The sequence below is a fragment of the Bactrocera neohumeralis genome, chromosome 3 (genome assembly GCF_024586455.1).
Source record: "Bactrocera neohumeralis isolate Rockhampton chromosome 3, APGP_CSIRO_Bneo_wtdbg2-racon-allhic-juicebox.fasta_v2, whole genome shotgun sequence".
NCBI classification, from domain to species: Eukaryota; Metazoa; Arthropoda; class Insecta; order Diptera; family Tephritidae; genus Bactrocera; species Bactrocera neohumeralis.
In genome coordinates, this window is record NC_065920.1 from 78735799 (window position 1) to 78762670 (window position 26872).

A 26872-nucleotide genomic window follows, 5' to 3' on the forward strand; every position below is an offset into this window, starting at 1 on the left:
CGACATTTTTGCGTTCTACTGCTTGCTGCTGTCGGATAGAGGCCACCACTCTAGGAATGTACACAATGTAAATAAGCAACGTGCGCGAAATTGCGGTTACAAGGTTCACGTGTTTATTTGTCGACATGGACGGTTTCTGCGCTCAACTATTCAAGTAATTCAGCTTTTGAAATGGTACATTGAAGCCGTCTTTAGCACTTGGCGAATATTTGTTAATGGCTGCAGCAAGTGGTAATAAGCAACGTTGTTGCAAAGTTTAGGTAATGTCTGGCCGGAATTTGTTTGTTTAAAGCGTGTTATGGGTATATATATTATATACATATATGAGGCGTTTTCATAAGATAACTCGGATTTTAGTTTCTTTGAAAAAGTATTGGGTAGTCGAAAAAGCATTTTCGTATTTTGTCAATAGGTGTCGTTGCAGTGGTAGTGTTGGAAAGGCGAGATTTTAAGCTTCATTTAAATTCGGAGAAGTTGAAAAAAAGTTACATCTGTTCAGAAATGTGTGAAAATAATGAAGAAATTCGCTTATTTTGGAATTTTTGTATAAAAAAGGAAAGAATGTCCGGCAAGCCACCAATGAAATTTGTAAAGTTTACGGAGACGATGCTGTATCAGTTCGTGTAGCACAACAATGAGTCGCACGCTTCTGTTCTGGAAATTTCGATATGAAAGATGCACCTCGCAGTGGTCGGTTTATCGTTGAAAAAGTCGACGAAATTATGGAAAAGATTGACCAAGACCATCACATAAGCAGCCATGACATCGCTAAGGAACTTAACATTCATCATCAAACGGTTTTGAATTATTTAAAAGAAGCTGGCTACAAAAAGAAGCTCGCTGTTTGGGTAGCACATGAATTGTTTGTGAAAAATTTAATGAACCGAATTAATATTTTTGCTGAAACGAAATGAAATCGAACCATTTCTGAAGCGAGTGGTAACAGGAGACGAAAAGTGGATCAAATACGACAATAATGTGCGAAAAAGATCATGGTCCAAGAGTGGTGAAGCTCAACAAATGGTCGCCAAGTCAGGATTGACGCCTCGAAAGGTTATGCTGAGTGTTTGGTGGGATTGGAAAGGAATCGTCTACTAGAGCCGCTCCGAGCCGGTCGAAATTATATATTTTACTGTCAACAACTGATGAGATTGAAGCAAGCAATCGAAAAAAAATCAGCACAACGCTAGGCCACACACATATTTGATGACTCGGCAAAAACTGGGAGAGCTTGGCTGGGAACTTTTGATGCATCCACCATATATCCCTGACCTTGCACCATCGGACTTCGGCCACTACAGAACTCCCTTAATGGTGTAAAGTTAGCTTCAAGATAAGCCTGTGAAAATTACATGTCGCAGTTTTTCGCCGAGAAACCAGAAAAGTTTTACCCTGATGGGATATTGCCTCTAGCGGGAAAATGGCAAAAGTTGTCGACCAAAATGGTACAAGTTTGGTTCATTATAAATACATATAAAAAAATTAGTTTGGTTTGATTGATATAGTTTTGAAGTTTGATTAGAAATACGAAAATATTTTTTTGACTGTCATATGTGAGGTGTGTATAAAAAATGAAAGGGATTTTGATATTTTTTTTTAAGAAATATTTCTTCATTTGTCTACATTAATGTTATCGCCTACCCAATAGTCTCTATTCGATATTATGCACTTATGCCAGCGCTTCGTCTAATTTTTTGAATAACCTTTAGCTCTTTTAGTGGTTTTCAGTTATCTTTTAAAAGGACGACTCTTTAAAGTTCTTTTTATTTTTAGAAATAGTCACACGGAGCAAATATGAAGGCTTGGACATCAACATTGTTTTTGGTCAAGGAATTACGAACAAGCACTGAAGTCTGAGATTTTAATAAACGAAAATCGCTAAGACAGACAAAGCAAGCATTGGATACAACTGTAAATTGTACTTCAGGTGTGCATATGTCAACGTTCTAAAGATATTTGAAAATTGGAGTCGCCAAACTCTCGCAACTTCAAATTCTAAAATTGCAGTTACTTTCTAAACACACCTCGTATTTATAAATTTTAGAATTTGTATACAAATAATTTTTCATAGATCGCAAATTCGAATATGATTTAAGTTTCACAACATTGCCACTTACCTCCACTCTCACGCCTGTTATCTGGTAGACTTTAATTGCTGGCGTTTCTTTCGGCGTGAAACTGTAGAACTCGCGCCGTCCTTTATACCATTTCACTGAGTACAGACTGTCGCCCTCCAGATCGTAGAGACACTTCAGTGTCACCTTTTCACCGCGTCGCGCGGCATGTGGGATTTTGACGCGCACATCTCGCAGTGAAGTAACGAAATCTGAAAAGAGATATTTTTAAAAATTAGTTGAAGTTTTGAAAATGGTAATATATGTAGATTTATTTCGGTATAGATATTTTTGTTCAAGTCAACTATAATTTCATTTTATTATTGTTGGAAGTTTGAGTTTTCTTCAGTAACGAACTCTTTGTTATATATAATACTAATAATGGCTCTCACTTATCAAATTCAGTACAATACTGAATATAGAATGAACTATTGAATTCTGCGCTCAAAAGTATACAACGGTGAAGAATATGTTCTATGGCGCGCAATTAATTAGTGTCCTCTTGTTTTGATTTCGAATAACATTAAAATCGGCTTGAACGCGCATTGTGGCCTTCATTTTGGCGCATCAAACCTTGGCTAATTAATTCCCACTCGAAGGTGCAAAATCACAAATAAGCAGCATCGATAAATCACACAAAGGTTTAGGCAATAAAATATGCCTGGTCTTTTGCAGAACTCGTAGAATATTCACCGTTATATGGTAAACATATTCTTGTTGAGCCATCAATTAAAGAAAAACTCACAAACTATATTTGCAACCGCAAGCACATAATTTATTTGTCTGATTTAGTTGATGTTGCAATGACAGATGCGGTTGGTTCGCTGGGGTCGCCTGGCCCATTGACAACCTTTGAGACTAGGCTTTCTATTTTCAGCTATTACCTGCTACTTTGCAGCCTTGTTCATTTGCTGGCTTAACTCAAACGGAACGTCAAGGTTAATATACATTTGTATTATTTATTTTAATGGTGAATCGTGCTCAACTTGTGATATGGAAAATTGTCATGCGGCTTGCGGAGTAAAGTGCAAATTCTTGTCGGTGGTGTATTCCTTCGAACACGGCGCCGCTGCGCTGATTAACTTTCAATACTCAATACACAGCGGTGGTGGGCATGAGCGGGCTGGCGCAGCGTAATACAATATTTATGGCCTACATTTAGGCGCACGCCCTGCATTCCAATACAGTTTGCCGTCGTATTAGTGTCGCCGCATATTATTTTCGCTACTACTGTTGTACTCATTACACGAAGTATGTTTGCGCAGTTTTTATGACAGCCAATGTCTGCTTGAAATTTATTTCTGTTTGGCCTCAACCTTTTCGTATCGGCATTGCAGCTTTTTTTACTTGGACTGAATACCTTTTCGCTGCTTCGTGTTTACTGCTCTCAGTTGGTTTATTACATTTTTGTTTTGTTTTTTGCTGCTGCCTTCATATTTTTTGCCTTTTCGTTGGCCAGTAATTACGGCGAGACATGCAATGTTCGATATGCTCCAATGTTTTTGATTCGGTTGGTTGCATTGCTTTATGGTTGATCAGCGTTCCCTTCGAAAAGGCACTGCTATCTCAACTACTTTGTTTGAGCACGTACATATGTATGTGTGTTTTTTGTTGATTTGTCTGCACGTATGTGTTTGTCGGGATGTTTGTGCTTGTCTGCACTTCATTTTATCGGTTAATACAATTCATTTTCAATTTACTGCAATCACTTGTGGGTTCTTTTAATTTATGTAAAAGTAAAAGCAGTGCCTTCCATGCTTTTAGGCTATGGAAATATCGAATTTATTGCTTGCTATTGCCTGGCTTATTATGCCGTAAATATAATATACGACTGCGGCTCTAATGCAAACATGCCGCTAAATGTAGTCGCTACTTTATGGCACTCAATAAGACTTGTAAGTTGCCTCTTATTACAATAATTTGGCAAAACAGTTGATAAAACTTATTCTACTAAATTAGTTGTGTGTAGACTTTCTGCGATACTATTACGGAGAGGTGGCAGACATATCGAAAAAAACACCCTAAGAAACAAGTCGGCCCGCGAACCATGCGAACGTTTTCATTTGATTCCTTTTTAGAGCTCCTAAAACAAGGGTTGTCTTATCTAACTTCAACTTTTTTATATTTATAATGAACTTTAATGAATCAAATATGTACCATTTTCGTCGACCACTTTTTGCCATTTTTCCGCTAGAAACATTATTCCATCAGTGTCAGAGTTTTCTGGTTTCTCGGTAAAAAGCTGCGACTAGTAATTTTCACCGGCTTCTCTTGAAATCAACTTTACTCCATTAGGTAGTTTGTTGTGCAAGGTTAGGGCTATATGGCGGATTCATCTAAACTTCCCAGCCAAGCTCCCCCAGTTTTTGCCGAGTCATCAAAAATGTGTGTGGTCTAGCGTTGTCCTAATGGAAGACGAAGCCATTTCTGTTAATCAGTTCTGGCTGTTTTTTTTTCGATTGCCTGCTTCAATCTCAACAGTTGTTGACAGTAAAATGTGGAATCCATCGTTCGATTGCTTTCCAATCCCACCAAACAGTTAGCATAACCATTCGAGGCGTAAATTCTGGCTTTGTGACCATTTGTTGAGCTTCAGCATGCTTGGAACATGATCTTTTTCGTACATTATTGCCGTATTTGATCCACTTTTCCTCTCCTGTTATCATTCGCTTAAGAAATGGTTCGATTTCATTTCGTTTCAGCAAAGAATTGCAGATGTTAATTCGGTCCATTAAATTTTTTACAGACAATTCATGTGGCACCCAAACATCGAGCTTCTTTTTGTATCCAGCCTTTTTTAAACAGTTTAAAACCGTGTGATGATGAATGTTAAGTTCCGATGTCATGGGTGCTTATGTGACGGTCTTGGTCAATCTTTTCCATAATTTCATCGACTTTTTCAACGATAGGTTGATCAGAGCAAGGTGAATCTTCGAAATTTATCGAAATTTCCAGAGCGGAAGCGAGCGAAGCATTGTTGTGCTACACAAACTGATGAAGCATCGTCTCCGCAAACTTCACAAATTTCTTTGGTGTTGTAAAAATAATCGCGGGAAAGTTTTCGCGACTTCATTCAACTTTTAGGCGAGATGAATATTTTAAGTTACTGCAAGCAACACAAATAGCAATCTTATGTCAAAACGTTTTTAGTAGGTATAGCATCAAAAAATCAAACTTTACGACAAATATTGCTGAAGTGTCTAGATTTGTTAAGTTCCGCGAAAGAAAAAAGCAACCCTCGGATGCAATTGAATGATTAATTTATCTCTTTTTAACCATTATGACATTTGATTTATTGTGAAAGTTACGAATGGCTCCAAATATTTTAAATATTCCGCGCACTTGGTTTTATAAGACAATCTCGACCCACCTCACTTCAATATTTTGGTTTGGGTTTCGTAAAGGTTCTTCTGTTAACTTTAAGTGCGCCTTCAAAGATATATTTTTGAGTAGCAAAACTGTTTTACAAGAAATTGACACTCATTAAATACTTGGAAGGTCAAACACCTGTTTTGTGAAAAGTTCCTTATCTCACCTTCGTTCACCGTGTTTAATGTTAATATGCCTCCCTGAATACCTTTATAAATTTATCAATATTTCACTGCTAAACTTTAACGACTTGACGCTCATGCTTTCACTCACTGTCAAGCAAGTTTCGTCATCGTACATCCCGGTGTCGTTAGAAACTTTTCAAGCGCTTACATGCTTACGCGCGAAGCTGAATTCCATTGAGAGCAAGCGCATCCACTTCATTTGACTTTGTGTCAACAAAAGTTGGCAACTTCAATGAAAGTTGCCAGCGAAACACGAGTGCATATCTGACATAGTTACAGAAAAATCTGCAGCTGCTGTTGTTGTTGCTGTTGCGCCGCGGCTTTGCTGGGTGCGAAAAAGGCAAGTGCCAAGCCAACTTGCTCAGCCACACATGCGCACAAGTGCTTAGGTGGAGGTGTTGCCGGAACATTTGTACTGTGTACTCCACATGCAAAGTGTCGTAAGAAGTCGAACACGGAACTTACATGTATGACAAATGTTTCGCCTGCGTGTTTGTTTTGCTTGTATTTGTACGCTTGTTTCGTAACATTTCGTCAATTACTGGTGTTTCGAGTTGCAGCGCCACTAAGTCACTTCAACAAATTGGGTTACTGGTGCTGAGGTGGAAATAAAAATATAGTGTTTATCCAACGAGCGCTAGTGTGCAACACTCCAACAATAACAAATCACAGCGAAAACGAAAGCAAACGAGTGCACAGTGTGTAGGCAATTTGTGTGAACTGGAGTGTGGCTTGTAGTCGGAGGTCAATAGTTGCACATAAATAGTAAGGTAGTGCTTTGAAAAATTTGTGAAAAAATAGGTTTTCATTGTGCACTGCACCAGACTTTTCTAAATATAAAAAAACAGTTAACTTCGATTCACTACTTTTTTGTAGATTAAGGGGCTATACCAGTGTGATTTTAGGCGCTTTTCGTGAATTTTTTTAAAAGAAAGTACTAGATTGAATGTTTCGACGTTTTATGGACGTAATAAAGTATATTTTTAGCTATATTAAAATTTTTTTTACAAAAATATTGAAAAATAACGGAGTTATGTTCTGTCTGCGGAAGTGCCGAAAAAAAGTGCCTCAACTGCTGGCATGATTCCGGTCGAATGAGTAGCTAAAACAAAAAAAATCAAAATGTCTATTAAACTTAAATATATTTTCTATACAATGAACTGCGAAAAAAAAATGAAAAATATCAAAAATTAAGAAAATGGCGTAATTTGGTGGTTTTTTTAATACCAAATTGACAATTTTCAACCAATCAAAAAGATCGTAGTCCATTATATAACAAATGTATTCAACTATACCCAGTTTTAATTTGAACTCGATCGGTCAATTTCTAGTTGAGTTATGAGTCAGCAATTTTGAAAAATTTCGTTTCGAGAAAAACGCGTTTAAAGTTTCACTTATATATGTTTGCATCCTGAGCGAACGCTGCCATTCAAAAACTATTCAAGATATGACCTTGCCGATTTCACAGAATATTTTTGAATATATGTATAAACTATCGAAAAAGCAAAAAAAAAAAAATTTTTTTGAAAGTGTCACACTGGTATAGCCCCTTAAGTTAATCTGGTAGACCAATAAGCCACGCATAGACCAGTTTGGTCCTTTGAGTTACCAGATGGAGTTCACTTGCTAAGTTCAAGAGAAGTAATCATCTTTTAGGAGAAGTATTAATGATAGCGATTTTAACCTCGAATTTTTTTTATAGCAAATAAAATTTCCTACAAATTTGTCGTGCATATTTTTTTAACTCCTGTCATTTACGCGATTTATAACAAAAAAATGCGAAATTCCGGGAAAAATCGGGTTTAGAGCCCCGTACTACCTCGCCGGTGTGAGTTACGACTTTGATGCACTTAGCACTTTTGTATAGTGAACAATTCTGAGAAATATGCCTAAAGTCATAGCGATGCCATAAAATACCTCTGATCTGTAGGAATTTAAAGATAAAAACTCACGATTGTAGTGTATTTTCTATGGAAAATTTTTACAGGCCTTGATCCAGTTCTTAATGTTAATATTAAGGGCTAGAATTTTCAGAGAATTTTTTTTGGGGTATTTCCAAGGAAATTTCGTGACGGGACTGAATAAAATTAATAGTTCAAAGAAAAAAAACCACCCTAATATATATATTATAAAATGATAATAAGCGACAAAAGAGTCCCCGTCTGAACGTCGTTTATACAGCTTATTTTTCCTATAAACTTCACAGCTGACAGCTTTCATTTAATGTTTTGATTAGAACCCAGCCAAGACTCCGTTCCGTAAAATTTCCCAGAACTTAACTGACAGATGGTTGCTAACCAGATGTTGGGAACATAATTTTTGAACTTGTTGCCGATAAAGTTCTGGTTAAGCACTTAAGAAAACTACCCGAAATTGGTATCACCGCTATACTTTAGGCCATTTTTACCATTCTAAATGGTTCTAGTGGCAAATTATTCTAAATAATGAAAAATTTATCCACTAAAACTAGAATTATGAAGCAATTGCAAGGCTTACATCGCAAACTCTGCCCGTTTCTTTGAACAGCAGATATAGTGTATTCGATTCGCTACCCTCCAATGCATATCTCCAATATTGAATAAAAACTTGATTTAGCGCGTGAAGGTTCTGCCTGGGTGGGTGTATAAAAATAAGATCAGAATATTGCGATGATACTTCGTGGTTAAAAATAATCTTCGCTCAGATTTGTGGCAGGAAGTTTACGGCTGCTTGCGTTGAAATGCTTTTGCCGTCAATTTTAATTTGGCTACTAAGCAACGTTGCGTGAAGAGAATATAATATTCAGCGGAGGATGTCGTGTATGTGTAAGCACGAATGCAAGCGCTTTGTTAAATCTCTGAAAGACGAGCAGGCGAATAATAAAAATTAGCTTCATGCGCAAAATTCACATACATATTAAAGACACAGCAGGAAATTTTACTATTTTTGAGAAGGCCACAAGAGGAGGAAGGGCGTATTTTTGGGTAGGAAAATGAAAAAGAGAAAATTATTGGAAGTTATCGAAATTTATCGAAAACTATCGGACATTATCGAAAAATATCAAACGTTATCGAAAATATTTTATTATATAATAGACTCAGCAAAACATTTTTTACCATACTCGTCAGGCCATGAAAAACAGGATTTTGATGAAGTGCAATTTTGGTTAAAGGAATAAGGGAGAGAATATAGAAGGTCCTTACATAAAGGTACTGATAGGTCTTCTTTACAATAGATTTGCATGGTTATTACCAGCCATACGTAACTTTATTAGGCAGTGTTTGAAAGTTTCTTTGAACACATTCATGATTTATCCGCATATCAGAGTTGCTTTTTCGCTTCTCTTTTTCTATTTTCTTCAATTCATTCTTTGAGTTTTAGTTCTCTTTTTTCTGGCATTATTCTGTGTTAGCCTCTGCTAGCTTTTATAATTTTTCATAAAATTAAAGCCGATCTATCAGGCATTTTTTGCAATTCAATTGCTTATATACCCCATTCGTTGTGACTGTATGCGAGCCATCAACATTAACACATTTGCGTTTGTGTGCGTGTGCGGGCTTGGAGGAGATATTCGTGCACTTATTTTTATCCGCAATAAATTTTTTGCTCATCACATGTGCACACATGCCAAAGACAGACAGACACACAAAAGGCACTCATTTGCTCATTTTGCATATAAACACACTCAATCACATATATATACTCACACATACATACACATACATACACATATGCGGCATACTCCAGTGTACGCACGTGGCGGACTGTCTGTTTGTTGACATGTTTGCCCACGTACAGTTAAATTTGCTTTGATTGCGTTTTCTCATTTCACTTAGTTTGTTTGCGCTTTATTTTACTTTGATTTTTTTTTTGCTTTACTTTGCGCCATTTGGCTGCCAGCCGGTCGGTACGTCCATTCCGTATAACCAACCAGTTTACTGATGTATGCAGCAACCAAAGCGACAGTCAAACGCACTGCTTGACAGCAACTTAGCGAGCAATCCAATAATTCAGTGTGCGGTTGGCAAGCTCGTCCTCTTTTTTCGCGAGCGAGTGACTTTTAATATTTTATGAAACAGCATGCTGGGTTTTGTTTGAAGAAATATCGCTAGGGAATAACAGAATGTTTATTTAATTCACACACAGTTTTCATTTACTCACATATGGATGAATATTTATGTAGAGGATGTATAGGTGCGTTCTCATACACGCACATTCGTAAGGTTCACTTGTGTTTGTACATTTATTAAGGAGACAAATAAAGCAATATTTGAGTGTTAAGTATTATTGTATATGAAATCCGTAGAGGCATTGCGAAAGCATCAATTACGAGAGTGGGAAGTCGAAGAGAGTAGAGATTTGCATAGAAAATGGTGTACGTTTTATATGTTTTTAATGTTGCTATGCTATGACGGTGGCATTAAAGTACACCTACTTTTTTATAAAATAGAAATTAAAAAAAAAACTTATACTTTTTAAACAAATTTGAAATATTTCAAATTAAACATAATGCAGCACTTTCGGGGACATATGTAATGATGTAATTTTCGTGAAAAAAAGAGATTTCGACGAGATAAAAAGAAAGGACCCAAAAAGTGGATTTTGAATTTTTTATATAATAAATGTATAAATAATGTTATAGATCTTTTAATTGCCTATAACATTACCACATCATTTTTTTTTAGTACGACATAGTATTATACGACTATATATATGTATATAGACTCGTAGTCCGTTAGACCGGAAGTCGCTTTAAATCGGTTTTAACTCTTAACTTAATTATTAATTATTAATTAACCTCCGATCGCCTATAAAGTATTTTTCCTTTAATGCTTGTCATTTTATCTTTCGTTTTCGATGGCTTGGATCTTACTACGATTTTTTTCTTTTCTTTTTATCATTTTCAAAGATTTCATGAATATTTGAGTTCACCAGACTTATTGTAAGTATTTAAAGACGATCTTCTAACGTTTCAAAGAAACTTATAGGCATGCTAGTGCACCGAAGAAACTCCTGCGCTGCTTACGAGTAGAACTAAAACCTTGCTTAGAAACATTCCAAAACCTTTGCTTCATAACTTGTCCGATATTGGCAAAAATAACTAAGTCCAATTGTGTTTTCAGAAACTATTGGAATCAAGTAGGGCTCTTAAAATTATTCGAATAACTTGAAAACAGACTATTCGAATATCCGGCCTGAAACAGTTCGTGTGAATATTAACCAATTAATACTGTTCGAATAGTCGGAACATTGTTACTATTCGAATAGTTGTTCTTCCATTCGAATAGTCCTCGTTCTATTACGCCTCGAATAGTTGCTCTGTCTATAAACTATAACCGAATAGTTGGAAATGAAAACTGAAATAAAACACTCAAATTTGGTCAAACTGAGTAACATTTTTTTTTTGTTTTTTTTGTTGTCAAACATTTTTTTGGTATACAGATTATTTATGTCATTTTTGATTTGAACAAATTATCGGCTAAATGACCACTACGGTTCCATTTGCATATCTCCATTCGCTTACGCCATATTTTGATTAAATTTTAGCCATATGTATATGGGGCGTTGAATCGCGTGATTCAAATTCCGAGAAAAAAGTCGATCAACATCGCGTTATAATGCACGCCATTTATGATAACGGCATTTACTTCCTCATTTCGAAAGAAATGAAGCCCTCCGTTGTCACCATACCAAAATCCGCACCCAACTGTCCATTTCTAATTATGCAATTGCTAGAGAGACCCAACAGAATGACGTTACTTTTTTAAAGCAAAACATAGAAACTTCTAATTTATTGGGGACTTATTATCATTCGAAGGAATATTCTTTAGCTTTTTTTTATGATTATCTTTTCCAAATATTGGCCGCGGCTACAATTCCGATGGCCCATCCGTTGAGTCCAATTTTTGACTTTGTGACGTTTTTAACATTTGTATGTTTCTACGAAATTTTATAGAAATTATGTTAGAAATTTAAAAAAAAATGTCGTATTTGTATTTATTTCACTGCAAAGCGAAATCACAGAACTTTCCATAAATATTTATTAAATAAATAGTTCATTGTAAACTATCTTTTGAATCCAAATTAATTGAGTAATGCATATTAAATAATTTCGTATTAAACTGCTTTCAAACCAAAAGAAATAATTCCGCCTGCATTTGCCGCTACAGTACATTTACCAAGGACGAGAGAAACGAGAGAGACGAGAATACATTTCTACACATCATTGCGCGTGTATGTGTGCATATATTTGTATTTCAATTCCTTCAATAAAATACAGCCATTTGTCGAGACACCTGCTGCGAATAACTGTCAACCATTTATCTAAGAATCTCAATAGAAGCGAAACAAAAGACAAAGGCATTACGCAAATGAATTAAATAAATAAATATAAAATAAAGGGGTTGAAGGTAATAAATATGCATGTGTCTGTGTAGGTGTGTGTGTGAGCTCCATAATAGATATGTATATGTACAGCTGCTCGACGTTTGCGAAAAAAGTGAAAGCTTTAGGACCTGCAGCAACACAAAATCAGCAGGCATGAAATTATTTGCAAAGCATTCAGGCAGAACTATGTCACGCCCAAGTGGAGCACACAGACTAATTCACACAGAGCACCCAACACACAACTACTACAAATAACTGTGTGTATGTGTGTGTGCAGCATTCGAGTGGCGTGCATGTCTGCTGGGCGCAAGTGAAGAGTTGAAATATCCGTTGAGTCAATAGATGTAGCCATTAAATTTCAATTGAACAAAGTCATTTGTTGCAAATAACAAATCATTTATTTTCTCCGACTTGAGCAAATATTGGCAAAGGATAAATAATACAAACACGAAAATACACACAAACAAAGCAACGCCAAGATGCTTGAGGAAAACGGGCGTTATTGCGAAAGTGCTTGTGCAGAGCGAAGAATTTCGGGCGGATGGCAGAAATCAATGCACTTCAAATAAACTTAATATGACCATCTATTTTAAAATGTTGCTTGGATTTGACAACACATGTGACAAACGATTGTAAATACTATGTAATAGAGGGATTCTGAGCACACACACACACACACACAAAAACCGCTGCCGCACCTCGAAAGACCCAAAAAAAGGGTCGTTTGCATGAGGACAGCACTCTTCAAGCCAGTGCTTGCCTTTTTTGTGGTCGTGCAACTACAACACGAGGGCGTGCAATAACAACTACACGTTGTCTGACAAGCGCAATAACAAAACTATTGTGAAAATAACGGTACGTACTCGTAGTTCGGAAGATATATAAGCAATGTTAAAGGGCCATCATCAGCACAGCAATGATGGCCATTCATTTCAACGACACCTAACTGACATGACGGGGAATGAGTCAAAAACAATGGCAACTGAGAAGTGTATAAATAAAGGAGCGAAAGGCTGACTGCATTAGAAAAAATAGAAAAACAACGCTTGTGCTGTATTGCAACCGGAAGAAATGAAGGTGAGGAGTTTGTTGTAGAGGCGGAACGAAAAACGATGCATACCTCTAGGAGCCATGAGGATGGTTCAGGCGAAGCGCAAAACGATGCATACCTCTAGGAGCCATGAGGCAGGTTTTGTGGTTAAGAAAGAGCTATAAGAATGAACTAGTTATAGATCGGAGTGGGGTGGAAAAACAAACGGGCGGTAAAAGGAGGTATGTAACAGTGATTTGCATGATTGAATAAAAAAATTACGAAAAAAGCAAAATTACAAAAAAAAAATTTAAACGGAGAAGGTAAAGAATGCATGCAAAGATAAGAAAAAGTTATAGTTATAATCAAAGCAGCAAACTCAAGGTAAAGTAAGGTGAAAACAAAAGAAATATGAAGCAATTTCTGTAGGTCGCCGCTGTGTTTGCTCGGAAAAAGGTGTAAAAGTATAAGAAGTGAATTCATCCGGTTTTGGTCATTGGCAGGGTGGGTTTGCCGTTACGTAGCGGCGAATGAGTGTTGAATATGCAATGAAAAATTGAATCGGTTAGACAAATCGGTTTGTAAATGCTACTACCAGCGATAGAGTTATGCAACACACAAATAAAAGTATGAGAATTGTGGCAAATCAGTGTAGAAGAACAAAGGTAACCGAAAAGGGTGTCTATAAGTACAGTGTTGCAAAGCGCAAACTGCGCATAAAAAGGGCAATAATAAAGTGGAGTAAGAAACAAGTGTAAATACACCTTTGAATTCCTGAAGTACACTGCCGCACGCACATTTTATGAAAACGCCATAAAGGTGGATACGAACCTTAATTAAATTTTTCTTTTGCCTTTTTGCTTTAGGTTTTTTTTTATCAATCTCTGTTTTTGCTATTAGGTAACATACAAAGGGTTTTTGGGCTTTTCACTTTTTACAGTTGCAACAGAATCTTGATGTTTTTTTGCGTTTTTACAGAGAAGTCTACTACGAGCAAAATAGTGCGGGATAGTTTGTTATCAGATAGCTCTTAAGAGGCAGCATGGGTTTACGGGTTTCAAAAAATCGAGTCTTTTTATTATTTTGTTAAATTTTGCAACACCTCGAGAATATTAACCTAAATTTTCAAATTGATTCGAGCAGTAGTTCCGGAGATACAGCCTTGAGAATTTGTGCTCTCGAGGCTAGCTAGGCTAAGTGCGCCGTCTTTAAACGCGTTTTCTCGAAACTGTGTTTTTGGAATCGGTTGGAGAGTTTTCTCGAGAACTACTTAACCGATCTTCATGAAATTTTACAAAAAGTCTGCCAAAAATCAAATTTTCAGCTTTTTTTTTCGTCCAAGTTCTAAGTAACGGTTTTAACGAAAACACGTATTTTTTCACTCTAAATGATCCTGTAAGGAGTTATCCTGCCAACGCGGGCGTATTTTTTTCCGCGGGGCCATCGGAAGCGACGTCGCAATCGCCGAGTTTAAAATATTTTTTTCCAAAAATTTCAGAGTTTCTTTATAATATAGTATGCTTGTAGCAATAAAATATTTTATTTTTTTACCCTAGGAAACCCATGTAACCCTTTAACTCACACTTCTATTAATTTATCTGTTTGGAAGTTTTGTGATCTCACGACCATAATTCGATTGGAATCTATCATATTGAGATTAGGTTTCTTGAAACAGACTCCAATTAAAACCTGGCGCTATATTAACTGTTCTGATTGGTTTTGTGGAACCAGACTCAATCTTAAACTCGGACTCATAATGACCGTTGTGATTGAGTTTTTGAAACCAGACTCAACTTAAGACTTGAAGTTATATTGACCTGTCAGTTATAATGAAGTGTGTTATTGTAAGGCGGACTTGAGGAAAAGACATTCGACGCTGAGGAAAAGAGTTTGGACTAAAATTTCGTAAAGAAGTTTTCTAATATTTCTTTTGTCAATTTAAATTTCCGCACCCAACCTTGCCGCAGTCTGCTTAATTATCTGGCAAATTGTTTCAGTCTCTTTTAGTGTTCGCACTATTTGTTTGTTTTTTATATTTCGCGCCAGTTTTTATTCTCTGCAACTTCGCGTAAAACTGGCGTAGAGGTGTGAAGCACAAACAGTTGTATCAAATAGTGAGAAAAGTTTTAATTGTAAGTTGGGGTGCAGCATAATTAAATTTAATGTGCCAAATAACTCAGAGAACAAAGAGGGAAAGAACGCCAGTTAAATGCACATTAAATCGAAAAAAAACGAAGAAGTAAATAATAGTAACACCGGTTGTAAGAGCGGAAGCAGGAAATGGGTGCGGGAAAGTCAGTAAAAAGTTTGTGGTTAGGTAGAACAGCAAGGCGACAAAAATGCAAATAAAAATGCACAAAAAGTAGAAAGAGTTTAGTGGACGCCTTAGAGTGGTTAGTAGTTGCAATAATTAAATGAAAACTAGAAAAGGTGTAATAAATCATTCTTAATGAACTAATTTTGCTAATATTAAATTTATAGCCCGAACATGGTATATTAAGTTTGCTATGCAGTTTATAATACCTAGATGGAAACTTCGGATACCCTATTAAGTATGTATTCTCCATCAGGGAGCTATGTCGATTTAGCCATGTCTATCCCTCTGTAAATACGCGCACTAGTCATTCAGTTTTTAAGACATCCATCTGCAATTTCGCACACGACTTTTTATCTCCAAGCAGCTTTTGAACCGCCAATGTCGTCCACTAAGGTATTTAGCTTCGATAAAACCACAACGAACTAAATCAAATTATTTTATGGAAATTTTTTTTATTTGAGAAATTAACCTCAGGAACTTGGTAGATTATTATCCGAAGATTCGATCTGAAGAACCATTATAACATATAACTGCCAAAAAAAAAGATAAATATTTGTGTATTTTGTGGATATTATAGCTTCGCTGCACTTGAAGTTAACGTTTTTCTTTTTACTTTTACTTCATGGGTGACCCAAGCAGAGATACTTTTTTCTTTTCCTGAGAGATCATGCGCGAGTCGTGTAAAGCTGTCATATTAATTTTATATCGTATGGTTTGGCATTTCATCATGGAAAGACTTACGTCTGAACAACGTCTACAAATCTTTCAAATTTATAACGAGCATTCACGTTCTGTAAAGAACACAGTGAAGAAAATATAGCAGCCGTAGTTGAGAGTGTGCACGAACACCGTGGACCGTCGACTCGGCGCTGTTGGCAACAATTCGGACTGACGTATGGAACGACTAGGCGCATTTTACTTCGAGATCTTTGAATTGAAAGCGTACTAAATACAGCTTGTGCAGGAACTGAAGCTGCTCATCGTTCCGAAGCGACATAGAGAAGTTCCGACGTTTTCGAGCCAAATTTTTTTCAGTGATGCGGCTCATTTCCGGCTCAATGAGTATGTCAACAAGCAAAATTGACGCATTTGGAACGAAAAGCAACCTGAAGAGAGTCAGAGTTTGGTGTGGTTGTGGGCAAGTGGAATCATCGGTCCATTTATCTTTAAAAATATGCCGGTGAGAACGTAACCGTCAATGGCTACCGTTATCGCGACATGATAACCAAAAAATAAATGCTAAAGAATGTTCTTTCGAATGCTAATAAACATTTCCAGAAAATTTGTAATTTCTGTATTTTTTCTTTAACAAATTAGGGAACCTCGAAAGAGATTTATTTCTCAGCTAAATGATATGCCACTTGTCTGCTAGACGTCTATATGTTCACTTGAGCTTGTCAGTGAAGCTCCCCTCAGTAGTTTTTTTTATAATTTGATTATCGGCCAATCATTTGGTACCATTACTGCTGACAGTTGATGGGTTTTTATCTTCGAATCTGTGTATGCCCTTCTGCTTCGTCTTCCTGTGCAAGTTGCTTGTCATTTACAAAACTATAAATGTAAGCGTGTTCACGCACAAAAACTGTTAAGCAATTCAATCAATCAGCCTAGGATATAAATCAACTTATCACTCGGTTGCGCACTGTCACTTGCCTGTCGCTTGCTGTCTCAGCCGGTCTCCTATTGCGTACGACACCTAAGCAACGTCTATATCTGCCTGAATACATCGTGAGTGTGTGTTTGTCCGTTCCAGTAGCCATGGCATCCAAACCGCTTCGCATTGGCTTAACGGCAAGTGACAGCTGCGCTAACCACTCGCACAATTGACTGACTAAGCGACGGACAGCTGCGGACAGGCGCGGTGTTAAACGCTGCGTGCCTCCGAACCAAGTCAAATGGCCAAGTCTCTCATTGGCGGCACTTGACGCTAAATGTAATTTAGAAAACAAACAGAAGCATTTATTCACGCTAAAAACTTAACTCAAGCACAAGCAAATGTGTGTTGACGCCTTCAGGTATGCAATGCGGAGGTATTGATACTCACACACACACTGTCGATTGTTGTATCCGTTGTTCTTCTAAGTAGTGCCTTATGTTTTTTGTTTCATATGTATTATACCCTTGTAATTGTTGTTGTTAGTCTGCTTGACAGCTAAACCGCCATTAATAAAAAGTCATTTGAGGTGTTTTGTTGCCACATAATTGATGTGCCACAAGTCAATGGTTTTGGCATAGTGTCCACGTTTAAAGTGCCGGCTGCCCGTGTATTTATTGAGTGATTGCACTCAAACAGTGAAAGAAATCATATAGGTCTTTATTCGAAAATCATTAAAAAACTCAAAGGTGGTAATAATTTCCATACATTTTGAAGTTTTAAAAAATTCTTTATAAACCTAGGTAATACAATATTTCATATTTTGAAACATTTTTATTCCCATGTTCCCTTAGCTAAGCTTCATGAGCACCTCCAAATGAAGTTGTCTTTCGATGGAACATTTTTCTGCTTAAAATTATCTCAAACCCAAAACTGAAAAAGTAATAACCTTTACGCACAAGCGTTAATTAATCAAGTAATAGGTCTTTGGTCGAATAAAGCGCTAATTTAGAGTGATATACCACACAAAATAAAAATGATATTTTACTGAATTAATTTTTAATGGAATTCAAATGGAGTTGAAATTGGAATGGAACTCCTCGGGTTTTGTCCACACTAGAAATTTAGCTGTGTTTAACTCTGATGGTTGTTGTCTGAGCTCTGTGGGTTCTTATCCAGGCTGTAAGTTTGGTTGTGTGCATTGATAAAATAACAATGAACTGATGAATTTTTATCATTAGAAAAAATAAATGGTGAACACAAGCAAATATAACAGCCGATCGTTTATCGGGCCCATCTTTAACTCAGCAGCTGTGCGACAGACTAAAACTGCTTTTTCGATTATAAGTAATCCTAATGTACTATATTAATTTGGCTTTACGAAATGGAATAAATGAATAGAGTAATGATCGAAGCGCTAGTTAAAAGTTTGATTTTTCATCAAAAGGCGACACTGTACTCTACTGCGTGCCACATACTACCATAGGTGCACTTGTCTCCTTGCCATGGGGCGCCAAACACTTCCTGCGAAGTGCGGAAATTGCTTGATATCTCTGTTTTAACAACTCGCATTGCTAGCACATTGTTGTTGTCGTTTGTTTTTTGTTGGCCTATCAGTGGCTTCATCATTGATTGTGTTGATGTTGAGTGATGAGTGTCTCACTACGTCATGTGGCATGGTATGCAGGTGTGCGTGTGGCAAATGAAGAGCTGGCTGTATGTATACTTTAGGGCGCTTATCGGTGTTAATACCTTTAGTGCTGGCTTGCGGTCTTAGTTTATTTTTCCGTCTTGCTGACTTATTTCGCACGGCAAGCTACATCAATTCGTTTTAGCGCCGAGCGCGCGCTCCGACAATTCCTATCTCAAGCCGTCAGCAGGCGTTTATTGTTTGGCACTTTTTCCTTATCTAATTTATTTGCGCTCATTCATTACATAACCCTCCGCTGATTACCTGCATTACTCGGCCGCATTAACTTGTGCGCTCTGCGGTATTTCCTTCGCCCAGCCAACATTATCTCCGGACACTTGGCTCCATTCACACATTTTTCTCTATTTACTCTGCAGTTTTATATAATTTTTCTGCTGTTTCGTCCAGCGCGGCGCGGGAGCTAGCGGAAGCATTTACGCTCGCATATACACATTTTTTCTTCGCTCGTTTTTGCTCGCGTATAGTTGCTAATGTTTTTTGTTTGTGTTTTTGTTGCTTTGTTCGTTATTCATTAATTGAAATTAAACGGCCACGGAATTTAGGTAAATTGCACGCTTACTAATACACGTATCAATCACATGCTAACAAATATCCAACATTACAACAAATGCCCCAGCTAAAGCCCGCACGCACACTCACACACCTGCACAAATATTCACACACATACACGCCTATTGCACTATCAACCGAACTTATTCATTTTTTATTTTGCCCATAAAATGTGTCTCACTCTATCTGCGCTCTTATGCCTCTATGTGTGCGTGTATGCGTGTGTGCTTGTCAGCCAGCTGCCACCGATTTGTTAGTGCTTATATATTTCCCTGCGTGTGTGTGTGTGCCTTTTTATATGGCTAACATTAATAGAAACAAATTGTTGGGCGTTTGGTGTGTGCGCCTTTGCGCGCTGCCCAAATCCACTCCATCTCCTGCCCCACCTACATATCCAACGGTTGTATCTATTTGTTTCACTGGCCGGCCGCTAAAAGCCCGTGCACTGCTGTGGCTGGCCTGCAACGGCGATTAAGTTCATTTATAAAAATTGCTACTAATTTTTCAAAATTTCCGGCGGAAACAGACGCCAGGCGCACGGTGTGAAAATAGTTGCAAAAAAGTGGAGGTAAATGAAAATGAACGAAAAAATATGGTCCGTTTCATGCGAAGCGCGCGTGCACTGAGAGAACACAAATAATTATTACTTTCAAAAAAATATAAAAAGAACTATTTGTATATAGCGGCAATTAGCTATAAATTGATCAATATAAATGTGAGTGGCGCCACAAATCACAAGCAAAAATAGTATATCTGAAAGTATATTAGCGACAAGTGAGAGCAAACCATTGATTGAACCCAGTAAACAGAGTTTTATGGACCTTCATAGAAACCGACTAGATTTTTAAGGTTTTATTGAGGTTTCATTGAGGTTTTGGAGATATTGAACCCGGTAAATCCAGTTTTTATAGATTTTCATAGAAATTGGTTAAATTTGTAATGTTTAGTCAAACATTGAGATTTTTGGAGATTAAGAATCTTTACAAGACCCCATACTTATCATGTGGAGTAATTAACTCCGTCAAATTTAAGTCAAAACCCTTTGAATTGGCTCAATATTAAAAAGAAGAAAACCTATCTTAAAAAGATTCATAAGCCTGCCAGGAAATGAAGAACTTTTGTTACCTAGCCGTGTCTCGCCTTTGCCTAAAATTCCTTAAACAAGTAACTTTTCCTATTAATCCCTTCCAATGACTCCGGATTCGAGCAAACTCACAAATTCTTATCGCTTAATGAACTGTGGACTTATATTATCGACTTTGCACTTTTTCCGCGACTTTAAGTCAAGCCACATTTTGTAAAGCACCAAAAGCCAGTATGCAATTCCCGCAATATTTTTTCCAAGTACCCGTGTACTGGCAAGGAAAAAACTGATTTTATTAACAATATGACACTGATTCCCTTGTGTACGCGAAAATAAATGCACTGCAGCCGGCTAGGGTTGCCGTGCTTGTAACGGAAATCAGCGGCTTGATTTCATTTTAATTGCGCTGTGTACGGCGGAAATTAAAATGTAATAAATAAACGCATTAAAAAAATGGTGTGGAAAAAGTGAAAAATCAAAAGGCAAACAAATAGACAGGAAATGCCGTACGTGGCGGTACGAATGGAAATGTAAATGAGGAGAGCAAAAATAAAACGCCACCCACCGCTGCGAAATGTGTGAACAAAAGGGCAGCAATGGAGGAGAAGAAAGTACGAATGGCGACGGCACATGCCACACGTATAGGGTGTAGACGGAGCACATACATCCATACTATACACGACTAGACAAAGTGGACCGAAGACAACGCATAAGCAAGCATTGGTGGCGGGAGCAGGAGGCTTTCGCCCCACTTAATTTTTATTATTTCATGTTTTTTCTGCACATTTAAAATGAAAAATATAATCCTTGCTGCTGTTTGCTATCTTTTGTGGTGGCATTTTTATGGAAAATAAAATTTGTAGCGGACAAAGGAAAAACTCAAGAAAGGTGCTGAAATTAGAATTGGGTGAAAAATCACGGCGATTTTTATGCGCGGCACATATAAAAAAGTTTGCCGACGGGATTGCAGCAAAGAAAGAGTGACGCAGCTGCAGAGCCGCCAAGGGTTTGTGCCGTTAATACACAGGTGAAAACGTGGCAAGTGAAAGCGCGGCTATGAAGGTGAAGGTTGAAGCGGCCGTGAGCAGCAGGCGGCTGCTGAGAACTTGCATTAACATGTACGTAAATAATTTCTAGGTCAAAAACACTGCTTCGATTATCAGCCGAAGGCATTTGGTAGCGCTGGTGTTGGCGTAGGTGGAAATATTTCTCATATACATGTATGTATTTAGTCACTATGAGGGAGAGGGAAATAGTACTGTAGTTGGTAGATACATTGAAAGCCAGCTACTACTTTACTAATATTTACATTTAAGATTATACACTTAAGTGATGCAATAATATCAGAATGATTTGTTAAATTTCTGCGTCTTATTCGTACGAGATGAGTTCACGGTTCGGGGGGGCATTAGTAATTGTGTCATTAATACCAATTTATGTGTTTTAAATGGCGAAGGTGTTTGTGTTTTGTGCCGAAACAAAATATAAATTAGCTTCCATCAGTTTTTAGCAAAGGCGCTGCTCAGCGGAACTGCGAAATGCTACGCAGCGGAAGCGCCGGAAAATATGTTAATTTCCTGTTTAAACAAAACAGCAACAGCTGCTGTTGTTTGTGTGTTGGAGGAAGGAAGTGCAGGTAATAATTTGATTTATGCTTTACAAATTTTCGAAAGCACAGTTATGCATGCTTATTGCTGGTCAACGCTGGCAGTGGCATAAAAGTGGCGATGAATTTTAAAGAGAGGAATTTTAAAGGAATTAATTATGAATGGTGGAGGTTTTGTATTAAAATTGCTTGGTATATTCATATTTCGTGCTTTTTGGGATTCTTTTTTTTGATATTTTCCTGACTTTTCTAACTTTGACTTATTATTGGGTAGTCGAAAAAGTCTTTTCGTATTTTGTCAATAGATGTCGTGCAATCGTATATCTCCAGTGCTACCAATCACATTGTGTCATACCATATGGTGTTAGAAACTTTGTCCCGCATATATCGGCCAAAATGTGAGTTATCCCAATGAAAATATGAAAGCGTGTTTTATTCGTAACAGTGCATCTTTCTGCCTAAAATATATACATTTGAGCGAAAACTTGGCCTATCTCCTTTATAACTAATATCAGGATATTCGAACATCCGGCTGACTTCTCTCTATATGATTGGTGTTACATCTTAAAGTATTTCCGTGATCTTGATTCTTGTAAGACGCAAGAGTATGAAATGTTCGGTTGCATCTGAACTTAGTCCCTCCTTACTTTTTTTGGTTCCAATTGTTCCACTTTGGTCGGGTTCGATGTCGATCTAAAACCTCCGCCGTGCAGTGGGTCCGGCACCCGGCCGCAGTACGACTCCACACTGGTTTGAATTTTGCAATCCTACCTGCCTTTGGGTTTAAACCACGAATTTCCTCAAAGGACCCAAGGGCTAACTGCTACCCGTCGTACCAGACTTAAGTCTCAGGCCAGACCTTGTAGCGTTTGCTATTGCCAGTTCAGCACCGCACAACACAATGTCTGGTGACATTTGTCGCTTGAACTTCAAATGTCTTTTAATTAGAAGAAAACTCATTCAAAGTCTATAATATCATTTCAGGCGGAGTATTATAAGACTATTTCTGACAAAGACTATGCTGAAATTTCTGGGCAAGTCAAAAAGAAAGACATACAGGATTTGTTCGGAAAGTAACAGGACTGATTTTCTTCCTCGACTGTACTTCAGAGCGTGCGCGCATCAACTGGATTCGGTAGAGGGCGTTCCTAGCTAACGAACGAGAGGCTGGTCAGTTGTCTCTGAGCACCTGGAGAGTCAAGACAAACATTTTCGCCCGACGTGTTTTTGTGAGTGGTGAAAGCCGAAAATGCAGCGTTCGTTAGAGCAGAGATACCCGATTAAATTCTGTGTGAAATTCGTTAAATCTGCGACAGAGAGGTTTGATACGATCAAGCAGGCTTACCCAAATGTTGAAATCCTCAAAAGACTCAAACGAAGGTCAATCGGATCCGACAAGACATCGCAGCCGATTGAAAGTTGCACCACGACAACGCCCCGGCTGACACCGCCTTTCTTGTGGACAGCTACTTTACCAAGACCGCCCTACAGCCCATATGTGGCCTCCTTTACCGCAAGCAAATTCTTCCCCCTGTCCGCGGGGGGACACCAATAGAACACTCGCTAATTAGCAATATGTACTTTGAGAGAAATATTTCTGATGATCGGATCTAAAAGCTTTCAAAATGAGACATATTTTTCAGAGCTGAAATGCTCTTATCTTCAGGAAAATATTAGTTGATTATAGTTTTCTACAAGTATTGCTTTTCGCTTACCAAAACTACTTACTGCCTGCTCCGTCGTTTACTTCTCTGGTAGCATGTGCTGGTTTTTCATATTCTATTTTTACTTGAGCTCCACTCTCCGTTATCTCTGTAAATACTTTTAACATTTCCCCATAAACTTATATGAATATAAAACACGTGAGAACACCATGAAGTGTGCAAATAAGAGAGGTGTTGAAAACAATGTGACCACAATGTTGCACGCACAGAAAATTGCTAGACGACCTCAACGTATCCGTAGCAAACAAATTTTCTGGTATACAGCAGTAGCATCGAAAGGTGAAGCACCATGAGCAGGTGGACGGGAGGTATGCTAACAAGTCGTCCAGTTTATGAAGTGGCGAGAGAAAATGTGTCTGCGCGGCGTTGGCAGACATAGACGTCACAAATGCTGACAGCCCGTCAACAAAGCAGTCGTTCTAGCAACACCTTACAGCAAGTGCAACGGCGTAGAGTAACAGTGCCGTCGTTATAAATATGTTTACTATTTATACAAATAAAAATAAGAGAACTAGAGCAAATTCCTCAGGCTAATGAAAGATGAGAGAGAGAATCACTGAAAGTTTTGCCAACTTAAGTTAACAAGAGGGCTGGCAGCGACAGAGCAGTTCCAGATTTGCCTATGCATTTATCCACGCACAATGGAAAGAAAGGAATTTTATTTTATTTTATTTTTTTTTTTCATATTTTATTATTAAAATTATTTGTGTGAGAATAAGTTTAATTTTTATTTTTAGCTTGCCTCTAGAACCAAGCAAGCTTAAAATATCAGAATTGGCTCTTCATATTCTGGTTAGTAGTGGCTTAAAGTGTTCCAATTTAATAATAACGGTACGATGTTTATATATACAGTGAGGCCCTAGAAGGGAGGATGTCAAGTCTCTCCATTTTTCTATTCCATTGATATCATTCCATAATTTTCCGCTTGTGTGCGTTTCTTCTTTGCTTGTGGCTTTCTTCAGCAATGCAGCATGTTGCAAGTTCTCATAGTTCACCACTCGGTTGGTAAGTGGCTCGTTTAAGCGGTGGTTTTGTTAAGCGCGCAGCATACATATACTTGTAGTATGCAAACCATACACATACATACATACGTATACTCAGACTTAAAGCACAACTGAATGCACGCAGCATGCAACAATGTGCCTGCGGTTTACCTTGCGGCAGCAGTGACAGCAGTTCGTGCATTCCGAGGAACGCGCAAATCACGAAATGCATTCACGCGATGCGCTTCTAGGAGTTGGTATAGAATAGTTGAGGTCTTTTTAATGTGGAACACCTGTGGATATTTGCGGAAATGCTTTGATTTTGTGGTAGTTATTGTGAGATTCACTGAGGAGTACTTAAAGAGTTCAATATTTTTAGTATCGCTCTTAGTTTATGTCTTTAGCACTGAACCTTTGGAACTCACGTGCGCTTAGCAGACCATAGTCGGCAATCGGCTTCTTTGTGACTGCGAAATCTATCTGGCCTAGACTAGAATGCTAAATCTACTGAACTACTTGCTCTTATCAAAGTTCATCTTGTCGCAATCATTGGAGTTCTTAAGATATTTGTCAAAGTTTTGTAAAATAAAGTGAGGTGGAAACATCCAGGTACATTCTCCTCCATTGTCCAGCTTTTGCAAAACTGAGTTTGAAAGAGCTCTATTGTCATACCTTCGGTGAACTTGGAAGCATAAAGGGTTCGTTGTAATCAGTTATAAAGAAGTTTTAAGTACCCTCATGGACTGGCGTTCTAAGTTGTTCACGTGAAATCCTTTTTATGAACGATCTTTTAATCTAACCTAAGTTCACGGGACATTTTATGGGTATTTAACTTGTAATGAAGACACTATAATCATGTTGGGTTATTCTCTAATTATTTGGGCAGCTTTGATTAGGTGGCTGAATTTCCAAGATGGCGGGGAGGTCACACTCAGACTGCTAAGGACAGTATTTTTTGAAGCTCGATTAAAACTTCGGTGTTTGGATATTAATTCTTGATGAAGAATCTGGAACATATCATAAATCTGCTTAGTTACTTTATTAATATTTCCCATATATCACAGGAATGTCTAAACTGATGTGTGAGATCCGATTTTAGCCTTATTTTGGCAAAGGCGGGATATTTAGGAAAAAAGGATTGATCCGATCTTATACTCATTTGAATGCATAAATCCTGATGGGGCAGTATCTAGAGAACAAAGAAAAGACTATCAGGGTGAGGTTCGGTGACCCGGTAGCGCAAGTTTTTTGAAATGGAACCAGAGCTTATGAGGATTTCATGGTGCTTAAGCTCACATATATCTATGTACTCAGTCTATTCTGGCTATGTCCATGGGGACTCTTCTCCACGAGAGCTTCCTGGTTAGGATGGGTCGATGATTCTCAATTCTATCTGCAGGCCGGAGACACTTGCCTTCCAATGATGGTATATGCGTCTCATTAATTTTGACTTCCTAGTAAACACGACCAGTTCTATTCACTGTTAGTTCTATATTATGCTACTAAGAAAGGTTGTACCCGTACTCGTAAATCTTGCCTTCTTGAGCCCCTCGGTATATTTGCAATGCGTTTGTACATTTGCTCTGCTTTCAATTTCATTAAAGGTTTCTAATATGTCTAAATTGTATTTCTGGGACAACCGCTGTGTCGCTAATAATGAGCAGCATGTGCCGTCTTGACTCTCCGATGCGGTGCTGTGGCGAATTTTAATAATTCCACTTGCGGTTGCTAAGCAACAAGCTGCGCTGCCCACCTATCTATATTATATACATAGATAGATATATGAGTGTGACTGAGAATATATGCGCCGCATAATCAGCTTTGCTGCATTGCAGTGACATTTCATTTGAACGCGCCTCGTGCGACAACGCTCCGAAGTCCTACATGCGCACGGACTTGGCGCTCACCATTCGCACTTAGTCGACTTGCTGCATGCCTCTGTTCGAACAGCCATCGTTTTCCATTGTCAACACGATTCACAATTACTCAAGCTGATGGGCTAATAGCATCAAATGCCGCAAACCATATCAATGCAACCAAGTCAGAGGCAAAGAGGAAATGAGCAATCTGGAGGTTTTTTGGACGTTTTGTACGCAGCCCTGCCAACGTGATTGTTGCGCAATTAAGTACGTAAAGGTGAAGCCATGTATACCCGTCACCAGGCACTTATTTGCATGCGCATATGTGCTGGTGCTTGTGACATTTGTCAATTCAATTCGGTGTCCATCTTCAATAGTGGC

At 37.9% G+C, this 26872-nt stretch overlaps 1 protein-coding gene across 3 annotated transcripts in view; it reads right to left on the bottom strand.

Annotated features, from left to right (window-relative positions):
* Positions 1–26872, bottom strand: part of LOC126752276 (uncharacterized) — a 141172-nt gene that overhangs the window by 40695 nt on the left and 73605 nt on the right. For all 3 annotated transcript variants that reach the window (XM_050462975.1, XM_050462973.1, XM_050462974.1), the window contains exon 4: positions 2118–2326. In XM_050462975.1, coding sequence (XP_050318932.1) covers positions 2118–2326 — 209 coding nt within the window. The remainder of the gene's footprint in view (positions 1–2117; positions 2327–26872) is intronic.